The sequence below is a fragment of the Callithrix jacchus genome, chromosome 9 (genome assembly GCF_049354715.1).
Source record: "Callithrix jacchus isolate 240 chromosome 9, calJac240_pri, whole genome shotgun sequence".
NCBI lineage: Eukaryota > Metazoa > Chordata > Mammalia > Primates > Cebidae > Callithrix > Callithrix jacchus.
In genome coordinates, this window is record NC_133510.1 from 24,116,483 (window position 1) to 24,129,622 (window position 13,140).

General features: G+C 35.1%; 1 protein-coding gene across 2 annotated transcripts in view; it reads left to right on the plus strand.

Annotated features, from left to right (window-relative positions):
• The window catches only part of CLEC2B (C-type lectin domain family 2 member B), a 41,137-nt gene extending 28,021 nt beyond the window's left edge, over window positions 1-13,116 (plus strand). For both annotated transcript variants that reach the window (XM_009003576.5, XM_009003577.4), the window contains 3 exons: window positions 8,321-8,484; window positions 11,816-11,919; window positions 12,916-13,116. In XM_009003576.5, the coding sequence (XP_009001824.1) occupies window positions 8,321-8,484; window positions 11,816-11,919; window positions 12,916-13,024 (377 nt within the window). In that variant the 3' untranslated portion in view covers window positions 13,025-13,116. The remainder of the gene's footprint in view (window positions 1-8,320; window positions 8,485-11,815; window positions 11,920-12,915) is intronic.
• The last annotated feature ends 24 nt before the right edge of the window (window positions 13,117-13,140 follow it).

Sequence of the window (13,140 nt, forward strand, 5' to 3'; positions counted from 1 at the left end):
TACCATTGACCTTCTTCACAGAACCGAAAAAAAATCTTAAACTTGATATGCAGCTGTAAAAGTGCCCACATTGCCAAGACAATCCTAAGCAAAAAGAGCGAAGCTGGAGGCATCACACTACCTGACTTCAAACAATACTAGAAGGCTACAGCAATCAAACAGCATGGTACAAAACAGAGATATAGACCAATGGAACAGAACAGAGGCCTCAGAGACAACACCACACACCTACAACCATCTGATCTTTGACAAACCAGTCAAAAACAAGCAATGGGGAAAGGATTCCCTGTTTAATAAATGGTATTGGGAAAACTGGCTAACCATGTGCAGAAAGCCGAAACTGGACCCATTCCTTACACTTTATACAAAAATTAACTCCAGATGGATTAAAGATTTAAATATAAAGCCTAATACCATAGAAACTCTAAATGGAAACGTAAGCAGTACCATTCAGGTCTTAGGCATAGGCAAGGACTTCAGAACTAAAACACCAAAAGCAATGACAACAAAAGCCAAAATAGACAAATGGATCCAGTTAAATTTAAGAGCTTCTGCACAGCAAAAGAAACAATTATTAGAGTAAACCAACAGAATGGGAAAAAATTTTTTGCAAGCTACCCATCTGACAAAGGGCTAGTATCCAGAATCTACAAAGAACTAATACAAATTTACAAGAAATAAACAAACAACCCCATCAAAAAGTGGGCAAAGAATATGAACAGGCAGGCACTTTAAAAAAGACGTTTGTGTGGCAAACAAACATATAAAAAATGCCCATCATCACTGATCATTAGAGAAATTCAAATCAAAACCATATTGAGATACCATCTCATGCCAGTTAGAATGTTGATCATTAAAACATCTGGAGACAACAGATACTGGAGAGGATGTGGAGAAAAAGGAACACTTTTACACTGTTGGTGGGAGTGTAAATTAGTTCAACCATTGTGGAAGACAGTGTGGCAATTCCTCAAGGATCTAGAAATAAAAATACCATTTGACCCAGCAATCCCATTACTGGATATATAACCAAAGCACTATAAATTGTTCTATTATGAAGACACATGCACATGTATGTTCATTGTGGCACTGTTTACAATAGCAAAGACTTGAAACCAACCCAAATATCCATCAAGGATAGGCTGGATAAAGAAAATGTGGCACATATACACCATGGAGTACTATGCAGCCATAAAAAAGCATGAGTTCATGTCCTTTGCATGGACACAGATGAATCTGGAATCCATCATTCTCAGCAAACTGACACAGGAACGGAAAACCAAACACTACATGCTCTCACTCATAAGTGGGTATTGAACAATGAGAACACATGGACACAGGGAGGGGAGCCTCACACACTGGGGTCTGTTGGGAGGTTGGGGGCTAGGGGAGCAATAGCAGAGGGTGGGGAAGTTAGGGAGAGATAACACTAAGAGAAATACCTAATGTAGGTTACAGGGAGATGGAGGCAGCAAACCACCATGGCATGTGTATACCTATGTAGCAGTCCTGCAGGATCTGCACCTGTACCCCAGAACTTAAAGTATAATAAAAAAAAAAATAAATAATCTAAACTAAAAAAAATCATTTTTAGCTTGTTGTTGTACAAAAGCAGAAGATAAGCTGTTGGTCTGAGGCTGTTTTAGCAGATGTTTACTAAAGTTCATTCACTGTGACGTATATACCACCATTTATGCCTTTCATATACCACCATATATATCTTCCATTTTTGATCAACATTTGGATTGTGCCACATTTTGACTCTTGCAATTAGGGTGGTTTGGAACAACTGCATATTTTATATATTTTTTGCTTTTAATGAATACTGGATATAACATATTTACTTATAAGAAGAATTATTAAGCACAGAATATTCATAGATTAACCCAAGTATGATTTACCACAAATAGTAGATAATCTCAGCAGAAGTGTATGACAATGCCAATAGCTCCATGCCATGTCATTACTTTATTGTTGGTTTTATCAATTTTTGCCATCCCAATTTTGGCTTTGACAGTTTTCTGATGATCAATACTGTTCAGTACCTTCATAATTACTGTTGATTTAGATGAATTATTTTTGATGGGAATGTTTAAATACTTTGCCCATATTTTAGTGTGTTAGCTGTCTTTTTCTGCTTGGTTCATAAGAGCATAAGAATTCTTTAATATTCTAGATGAGACTAGTTTAGAGGTATTGCAAATATCTTTTTTAATTATGAAGCTTAAGTTTATCCTCCGTATCATGCCTTTCAATCAACAGAGCTTCTGAATTTTAAAGTAGTGTAATAGTGTCCTTGTCTATTGTCACTATATCTATATTTTTCATTCTAAGAAATTCTCTTCACTTCAAAGATATAAAAATATTTTTATAGGGTTTCTACTTTCCTTTCACTTTCCAAAATATAGTCCTCTTAAAGTTGAATTTTATAAACATTAGGAGACAGATATTAGCATGCATTTTTTTCCCATTTAGGTAATCTTTCAACCTGAAACAACTATTAACAAGACTATACTTTCCCTACTTAACCGCAGCTGGTCTTTGTCATCAATCAACTTTGTAGCTGAAGATAATTTTTGCTAAAATTTTATTATATTAAGTTACTCTTTTTTATCTATCTTTGTATCTGTATCATTCTGTCTTAATACAGCAGGTTTATAATAAGTCTTGATGTCTGGTTGCTTAAATCTTTTAAAAGTTTTATTTTTATTTTTTCAAGTGTGCTGGAGCATTTTAGATCCTTTATGCTGCCATATAAACTATCTGTAATTTTGATTGAAATTTCAATATACCATAGTCAATTTTCATGGAACCTTATCTTAACATCGAATCGTACATTTAAAATATTCATTTGGTGTTCCATAATTTCTGCCAGCATTTTTTATAGCTTTCAGAATAGATTTCACACATATCATTTTCAGAATTTATTTTTAAAAGACTCAGTGCTCTATAATGCAATTGTAAGTAGCATAGAAGTATCTTTATTAACTCTATTTTCCTATTCAGTCTGTTGCTGGCATATAAAAATTGTCTATATGTATTTAATATATATCTATATGAGCCTTGTATAGCAAATTTGCTGTAGTTAACTATCCATTTTCATAAGTTGTCTTCAGTTTCTTTTGCAGGTTCTATGTAAAAATTTAGATTATCTCCCAATAATAATTGTTTTACTTATTCTGTTGGAATCCTTAGGCCTTTTTTATTCATTGTATTCCCTTATTTTACAGGCTATAACTTCCAGTACAAGGTTGAGTATAAGTAGTGACAGTTTACGTGTTTGTCTCATTCTGAATATCAATTAAAAAGTTTTTAATATTTCCCAGATTAAAGGTATTCTCTTTACTTCTCTTTAATTTAATTTAAATATCAAATGCTTTATCTTGTTCTATTGAGATACTTTGTCTCTTTTTTCTGCGAATAGGTTGAACTACACAGATTTTTATAATATTAAGATAATCTTCAATTTCTGTGATATATTCAACTTGATCATAACCTATTAACCTTTTAACATTTTTCAATTAACTGAATAGTATTTTGTTTAGATATATGCACATACATTCACAAGAGATTGACTTATAATCTTTTAATTGACTTTTAATACTATTGTCAGGTATTGATGTGATTATAATGGCTTCTTAAATTCGGTTGGAAAGTATTCCTTCCTCTCCTATTTTCTGAAAGAGTGTGTATAACTTTGGTGTTATACATTTCCTAAATGATTGGATATATTTCTACAGAAGCCATCTGGACTGGGAGATTTCTTTTAGTGTAATTTTTTAAATTAAAGACTTAATTTTTTAATTAGATACAGAATTACTTAGATATACTACTTTTATCTTGTCAGTTGTGTTAAATTGTATTTTAGAAATTTCTCTACATTTTCATTCTTTGTGTTGCTAATTTATGTTTTTATCTCTCACTTTTAAATTGTTCTAAATCAGGTTTTCAAGTGATCAATCTTATTTTATTTTTTTGGAAGCATATAGAAACATTTTTATTGTTTTCCTGTGTCTTAAAAAAACACACTGTATAAATTTGCTCTAGACAACTTATTACAAGCACCAACATTTAGAAATTTTATGATTTATTTTCTTTCCAACTGTCACTGTCTCTACAAGATCTAAACATGTAAAGAAAAAGAAATATTCATTATGGACCACATTGTGGTCCAAGTAGGATAGACGATGCCTCACTCGATTTATCTAAATTGATCTTCACAATTACCTTCCTCCCACATTTTTTTTCTTTTTACTGATGAAAAAATTGAGGCTCATGGAAGTTAAAGGGCTAACTTACAGTCACACTGCTAAAGAGTGGTCAAGTTGGAATTTTAACCTAAATCTCACTCCAAAGCCCATGTTCCTACCAGCCTGGCATGGTGTCTCCCAGTTTGGGGATAGGTCAAGAAAGTAACAATGACTCAATGTCTTTCTATTATTCTGTATGCTTCACTAATTGCTCAGCTCCATTAATCTATTTTTTTCTTTACTGCAATTTAACCAGCATCATTCTTAGCGATGGATTATCTAAGTATTCTCTTGCAAAGCAAAGAATTACAGAATTTTACACTCAAAGCAAGAATAATTTGAGAACTCTATTTTTACAAGGAAAAGAGAAAAATTCACCGTATCGATCATCCAGGAATATCTATTTCCACTTGCCCACATAAGTAATGTAGACTGCACACAGAGCCTTTCAATGCACAGAAGTGAGCAGAAACTCAAGTAGTTAGTGAAATAAATGATCATTAACTTATTTCCTTATTAACATACAATAGGGCAAATTTTCACAAACATGGCAAACATTAAAAAGGTGTATAATAAGAAGCAATTATGTCCTCAAATTCAGCATATACTAAAATAAACTTATGTGTCATATTTTCTTCCTTTAAAATGTATTCTTTTTCCAAATATCCCATTTCAAATTAATAGCACCAATGATTTTCATTCATCCAAGGTTAAAAACCCAGTCACCTTTGACCCTCTACTTGCCGCCTATATTCATTCAGTTTCCGAGTCATTTTTAATCCAGACTTTTAAATTCCTCTTATTAGTTCCTCTCAATTCTGAAGGTGATTTCGCAGGCTATATTAGTGTCTCTCTTTTCTCTCCTTATCTTTTACACAGACTCAGAAATCTCTCTTTGAGAGCCTCTGCTCTGTCTTGACAGCCATCATTCAATACACTGGGGCAACATTCATAATCTCAAAGAGATGTTGATCTTACAACTCTTGGCACACAAGTTTTTCATAATTAAATTGCCTATATAACGTCTAGCTCCAGCCAGCCACTCTTCCCAAAATCCTACCTTCATTTACTCCTTATAATGTATCCTATGTCCAAGCTAACCAGTTCCAGTTGCTGTTACTTTCCCCAGCTCTATGCCCTTGCTGAAACATCTCATCACCTTGTATGTTCTTCCTCTCTGCTTTCCACATAAAGCAATCCTGCACGTATTTTAAAACTGAGTTCAAAGACCACTCCTCCACAAGCCCGTTCTCACCTCTGAGGCTGGGAGAAGAACTGGCTTCCTCCTCTAAAATTATATAACACTACTTGGATGTCTCTTTTGGAAATTAACATTTAGACTCTATAACAGTTACTTAGGTACATCCTATGTCTCCTACCAACTGTAAGCATCTCATAACTGTAAGCCATTATCTCCCACAGCATTCAGCCCAGATTTTGTACATACTACAAGTCTGAAGAACTTTCAGTTCATACATCTTACACTAAGGACTTTCCACTGAAGGAGAATGTGTCTTCCCCATCTGCATAGTTTAGGCAACCTTTGGGTTTAAAGAAAACGAAATGGCATAATATTTTTCAAGTCTTAAATACCAACTGCTCAAGTACGAACTTTCTTGAATTTTAGAACTAGAGAAGCAGTGGATGTGAGAAGAAAATATTCATTTATCAGTAAGGCAGTTTAGGCAGAAAACATTTGTCTTTTTGTCAACCCTACACGGAACACATCAGTTTACAGGGGCAGCACGCACAGAGCTTGACCGGATGCCTTACTTTGCAGTAGACGATCACGTTGGGAGCACTCTCCTCTGGGTCAGCAATCCCCGCTGCTCCTTGATCCCCAGATCCCTGAGCCATCCTGAGTGTCTTCACTCACACTTAGCAACCAAAGAATTGCCCTCACTCTCCCTTCGGCTCCTGAATTTCTCCTAAAGCCAACCTTGCGCCAGGTTCATGATAAAGCTGGAGAAGCCCAGGGAACCGGGGACCGGCAGCCTCCTGGGGACGGCGGGGAAGTCTAGTCTGTCCGCGTGCCGCTCCCCACAGCCTCGTCTCCTCTTTCCGAGTTTCCGTGGGGGCGAGCGCAGGGGCTCAGAGAGCGGAGAGCTAAGCCCCGGGCCCGCGAGGAGGACGCGCGGCGGGTCGCATGGTGCCAGGACGCGGGGCGCTCCGCGTGTCTCCGGCGCGCTCCGGGCTGGCCTGGCTCTCCGCTCTCCCGGGCGCTCAACGCTCGCCCGCCCGCCCGCCCGCCTGGGGCCGGAAAAGGGTGAGCGGAGGTCGGCCCTTCCCCTTGGCACCCGCCATCTCTCGTGGCTGTGGGAACCCAGCGCCCGGGCGGAACTCTCGCCTCCAAGCGCTAGGAGCTGCCCCAACTCGCGAAGCCCCAACCTTATTTTAGAGTATTCAACAAAAGTCATCTTATGACTTAAATTTTTTTCTATTTGGCATTAACTTTTTATTCAATTGATTTCTATTCTTTTTGTTTTTTTAATTGTGCCTTTCTACTTTGGTTTTATCGCTATTATTTGTAAAATAGAATAATTATCATTTCAAAAACATAAATTTAAGGCAATAAATTTTCCTGTAAGCTTTAAGAGAGTTGCTGTATCTCACAAGTGTAGTTGCATCCCGTTAAGTCTGAATGCTACAGTGTTTTGAGACCATGGAAGGCAGACAGGATTTTAATGTAAAAGATTATGATCAATACGAAATTTGTATATCTATCATATGATAGGTTGAAAAAATTTTATGTCTTGTCGTGTTAGGTCAAATGACAGTAGTTTAGGATTTATTAGGGCATTTATATTCCTTTCAAATTCAACTTCAGTGATGTATAGGCCTCCCTGGAGCCACCAGAATTATTCTACTTGTGTAGGTCTCCTTTACCATTTCTAGGTAAATGAAATAAAATTAAATCCTAGTATTATCTAAGAGTAATACAAACACTAATTTTTATTAGCCTATGAGAGAGATATATATGCATATGTGTGTATGTAGATATATACACACTTATCTGTACACACACACACACACATATATATACACACACATACACACTGCATATACATATAAAATTTTATCTTCTATAGACTCTTGGCCCCAGATGACTATAGGTGATAATTCAACTAATTATTTTGCCACTGTGCTCCACTGTCATCAGCATCCTATTTCTAACTGGTAGTTGGATCAATGCCTTTAAAGTGAATATGGTAAAACTAACACCGTATCTCATCCTCAAGGTCTGTTTCCTTAGAATTACGTTTGGTACCAAAAACTGGTTCAGTCTGGGTGTGTTCCAAAAAACAAACACATATTATGAGAATAAGGCTTTAATATAGAAATTAGGGATAACATGAATGTGGGGAGATCTGGGACTGATGCATAATTGAAGACTGGGGCTGTGTAACTGAAAGAGAAATGATGACTAATTATATTGGCATAACACACTAATGCATTTGGAAGAAAGCCTAAGAAGTTGACAAGACTGCAGTAGGGAAACACATGGAAAGACCTGTGAAGTTCCTAGGCTGATGGTCTCCAGAAATTATATCTTCTTCTTTACTTCCAAATTTCATGCAAGTTCCATTCATTGGCTAGCACAGATTTATACAATGATGGTAATACCTAGCGGACAAAAACAATCCACCTTACTTTGTATTTTGTTTTATTATTTTTCTTACTTCTTTGTAGATTAAATCATGTATCTAGATTCATTACTGATTAATACATTATTATTTGGACTATTCTTAATAATGCTAGAATTTCATTTCATTTCATTTACCCAGAAATGGTAAGGGTACCCTACACAAGTAGAATAATTCTGGTGGCTTCTCAAAGGCCTATATATCACTGAAGTTGAAGTTGAAAGAAATGTAAATGCCTCAGTGAATCCTAAACTACTGTCATTTGACCTAACATGACAAGACATAACATTTTTTCAACCTGTTATGTGATAGTTATACAAATTTCATAGTGACCATAATCTTTTACATTAAAATTCTGTGTCCAGTGATCTCAAAATATATGTTATTCTATATGGTCCTTAAGACACATATTTGTCTTATTGCCAGTTAAACTAACTCCAGATTCTGAAAGATTTTGCCCATATGATTGGATTGGTTTCCAAAACAAATGCTATTATTTCTCCAAAGAAGAAGGAGATTGGAATTCAAGTAAATACAAGTGTTCTACTCAACATGCTGACCTAACTAAAATTGACAGCAAAGAAGAAATGGTAAGTAATTTAGTATACATTCTTTGTGAATTATCTTGAGTTGAAACATTAGAAATATTCAAATACCATTAAAATTTTGAAGTCTTTTCACTCATGCCTATGTATGCAGAATATTGAAGGTGTTCAGAATATGCCATGTGACATAAAGGTTAAAAACCTAGTGATACTTTGTTTGAAGAATGTAAGACTGACATCAAGTAGTAGACTTAGTAACTATCTTTGTATTTTAAAGAGCATACATAGAAGAGCTTGAAAATGTTTGGAAACTTTTTAAAAGCCAGTAGTCTGCCAAGAATGGAAAATTGTCTGAGGAAGGAGGGGAATCTCCATTCTACTTTCTGAGAGAAACTTTGCTTTGACTTCCCCATTTTGTTTTGCTGCCTGTCTCTGAGGTCCCATGCAGCTTCCGTTGGAACACTTTCTACCAGTAATGCAATAAAGAGGAAAATCAAAAGTTTCCTCCTATCCCAGAGTATAAATTTTCAGTGAGCATGGCCATGTCTTCTCTGAAATTTTATCCATATCATTACTGCACAAAATCAGGTACAAATGAAAAGTCTAACGAATCCTTGTCGAATAAATTTTGATTTACATGACAAAATCTTGATGAGTAATGAGACTCTCCAAGAACTTTAAAATGGGATTATAAAACCACACCTCTGCATTCGTGAAATTTATTCTTTCCCCTAGTCACTTATATTGTAAACATACATTTTTACTTACCTTTGTTTGGTCTCTTTAAGCAAGAAAAGAAAATATAAAAGGTCGTATAGCTTGATTAAAAATATTTTTTTTTTGCAAATAATTTGCTATTAAGCGTTTCAATGAAAAGCAGGGTAGCACAAGAGTCCACATTGTTAAAAGACAGTTGTGTGTTGCCTTTGTGGTAAACAAAATTTATTTATGCAATCTGCCTGAAGATTGGTTCATATTTAAATGCATGTGAATCAGGCAGGGCCAGTTTATAGGTCAGTGCAAGGAAACAAAATTATTTTGCAAGAAACAAAAGGTAATAAAATGTTAAAAGCTAGATGGATTAGGAGTAGATACTGTAAATCAAGAATTAAGATGCAAGCTTAACATCATAGGGCTTCTTTAGTCAAAAGTGTTGCTGCTGAATTTTGGAAGACCTTTGAAAATGAACATTCTGCTGGGCGCAGTGGCTCAGGCCTGTAATCCCAGCACTTTGGGAGGCCAAGGCGGGTGGATCATGAGGTCAAGAGATCAAGACCATCCTGGTCCACATGGGGAAACCCCGTCTCTACTAAAAATACAAAAAAAAAAAAAAAAAAAATTAGCCGGGCATGGTGGCACATGCCTGTAATCCCAGCTACTCAGGAGGCTGAGGCAAGAGAATTGCCTGAACCCAGGAGGCGGAGGTTGCAGTGAGCTGAGATCGCGCCATTGCACTCCAGCCTGGGTAACGAGAGCGAAACTCTGTCTCAAAAAAAAAAAAAAAAAAAAGAAAAGAAAAAGAAAGAAAATGAACATTCTATGAAATCCTCTGTTCCTTACAGTTCCTCTTGGTGGGAAAAAAAGCTATACAAGCAGCAAGATGGAAAAATAATGAATGTTAATAAAAGGAAAGATGAAGAAATGTAAAGACAATCAATATTCAAATAAATACATTCACTCTAGGAATATTGTCAGTGAGGACTGACTAAACAGTGAGGATCATGGAATGTAAAGACCAGGAGTACATAAAAATAATTTGTTTTAAACTTAAGAGAAATCTTCAAATTTATCAGGGAAGAATGCTTGTATTGTTTGGATGAAGAAAAAACACTGATCATAAAATATCCTAATATATTTTGAATATCATGGGTTACTACTATGTAATATATACACTGGCAAAATCTAAGTGACAAAGAGAGTGAAGTAAAGCTGTCTGTGGAGTGGAGAAGAAATTTACATAAGAATTTTAAAGGATTATTTAAAATAGTTTAAATGTGCATTTTGATTACAAAATAGTATGTGGTAGTAAAGTTTGTCTTACAAAATACTTTTATATCTATTTCCACCTATTTAGAATTATTTCACTTCTAAAAAAGGGCTAAAATGGGGCAAGCTTTCACTGAGCAAATAATGCTAACACTTTTCATAGAGCAGGCCTAGGAAATCTCCCAGTTCTCTGTCACCAGGACCACTCAAGCTCTCTCCTGAAGCCTTTCCTGAAGTTCTTTCCTGAGTCTAGACTATGAATTACCCTCTTTTCCTTGGGCATCTGCATTTACATGGAATATTCTACTCCTCTCTTGGAGCACATCCTGTATCAAAGTTTCCCTTAAAGACTCATATATTTTTTTCTGTAAATTCCAATTTCACATTGTATTCATTACACTTGTAACTTCTCCATATCTAGTAGAATATTTTCTAACATTATGCTTACATTATTTTCCTCACTATAAATGAAGGCCTTTGAATGTATGACAGTGTTTTTATTAATCTGTCTATTTGCAAACCCAAACTTAGCTCAACTAATTAATTTTTTTCAAATTGGTTTATTCAATGCTGTGAAGATGGTGTATTAAAACGCCAAAAGCTACAGGTGTCACTGTTGGGGTAGACGGAATTTGACCATAGTGTTGTGATTTGGCTTAATTTCTTTATATGTATCTTAAATTCAAAAGTAGAGTGATACAATGTGAAGCTTGTAATTTCTAAGCTATTTAGCAGCAGAGTAGCCTCAAGGACTTTCTCATATAATTCTATGATTAAAGAAAAATTGGAGGGTATTAGTAAGTTAAACAATACATCAGCAGGAGAAATGTCAGGATAAAAACATTGTATTTATTTCTGAATAATGTATTTGGAAATTTAAATGTTTAGCAGAAAAATAAAAATTGATAATTAGATTACAAAGAAACTGGATATATGAGGGTGTGTGTTGTGAGTGTTTACGTATGTAGTTTGGGGAGATAAACTGAAGTAAGACATAACACTACAATGAAGCTTCTACTGTTTACTGGGAAGTGGACAAATAGAATAAGCAAATATTAGAAATGCTATGCAAGGGCTCAATTTCAAACCTTGGCTTTCTTGTAGCTTACAGTTTGAAAATTGTGAAGGAATAGATATTCAAATTGAACATTTATCAATTTAGAATCATATTTAAAGAAAATGTATCTCACATATTTGTTTCACAAATCAGAAAAATGAAGGTCAGAGAAAAAATAAAGTAGTTAAAAAAAAATTCTATAGCTATTTTCTAGTGAAGCCAGGAGATGAACAGTTGTTGCCTTGCACTTTACAACCTACAAAACAAGAGGTACACAATAGGTTGTAGTAAAAATTGACATGTATAATTTTGAAATTAATTTTGTCTCTAAAGGATTTTCTTAGGCGCTACAAATGCAGTTCTGATCACTGGATTGGGCTGAAGATGGCAAAAAATCAAACAGGACAATGGGTAGATGGAGCTAAATTTAAGAAATCGTGAGTTTATTTCTTTCTGGAATTACTTATATTTAGATAGTGCAGCCTTCTCTAGAATGTATGCTTTAACTAAATTTCTCTAGAGCCCAGTATTTTTGTACATGTTAGAAAGATGAAGGAGAGATTGAGTATATATTGAGATTTATTTAAGGAATCAACCATGAAGTTTGGAAATTAAGATATAAGGGAACAAATCTCCTAGTTGGCAATTTTGAAAATAAAGACCTGAGATTCATATACACAATTCCCCCCACCCCAATTTAAATTTTTGTCTGATTATAAACTATCCTGTCCAATTATATGCCTCTTCTTTTAACTTTTTATTGCTGATTTTCTGATGTCTTTTACAGATCAATTTAGATTTGATGTTCATTTTAATCTGGTTTCATTTGCAATTTCACTATTATTCAATTTGTTCTGGGCTTCCTATCTTAGCATTATAATTTGCAAAATGTGTGTCCACACCCTAAATGGTGACTCTCAGTCACTCAGCCACTTAGTTTATGTTAGAGTTTCTCAATAGAAATACTACTGATATTTTGTGCTGAATACTTCTCTGTCATGGAAAAGGGGTACTTTTCTTTGTGCATTGTAGGATGTAGGCATCATCCCTGGATTCTACCCACTAGATGACAGAAACGATACACCCTACTCAACCTCTTCCTCCAATTGTGACAATAAAAAAAAATCTCCAGATATTGTCAAGTGTTTCTTGGTTTGGAAGCAAAATCACCCCTAATTGAAAACCATTGGTTTATATGAACTGGTAGCTCCACTGATTACATGTAACTAACCTAATGCCAGTTTAACATATACAAATTCTTTGAAAAGAAACTCTTTTGCTCCAAACTAGTATAGGTATCTCAACACTAGCAAGAGAGAACTGTGCCATAGCACACCTTTCAGCACTTTAAACAAGTAGAATCTTTGTTTAAAGCTGTCAGTGGGCAAGGAAGAAATCACATGACTACATAATGGTTAATCCCTTTGTTGCAGGTTTGTCATGAAAGGGAGTGAAGGATGTGCCTACCTCAGTGACGATGGTACAGCAACAGCTAGATGCTACACAGAAAGAAAATGGATTTGCAGGAAAAAAATACACTAATTTAACGTCTTAGATAATAGGGCAACAAGAAATAAAATTATTAAGGATGAAACAAACAAAGTATTTTTTTTAATTAAACAAAGTTGAAGTTTTGTATCTGTCTGGTTAATTTATTC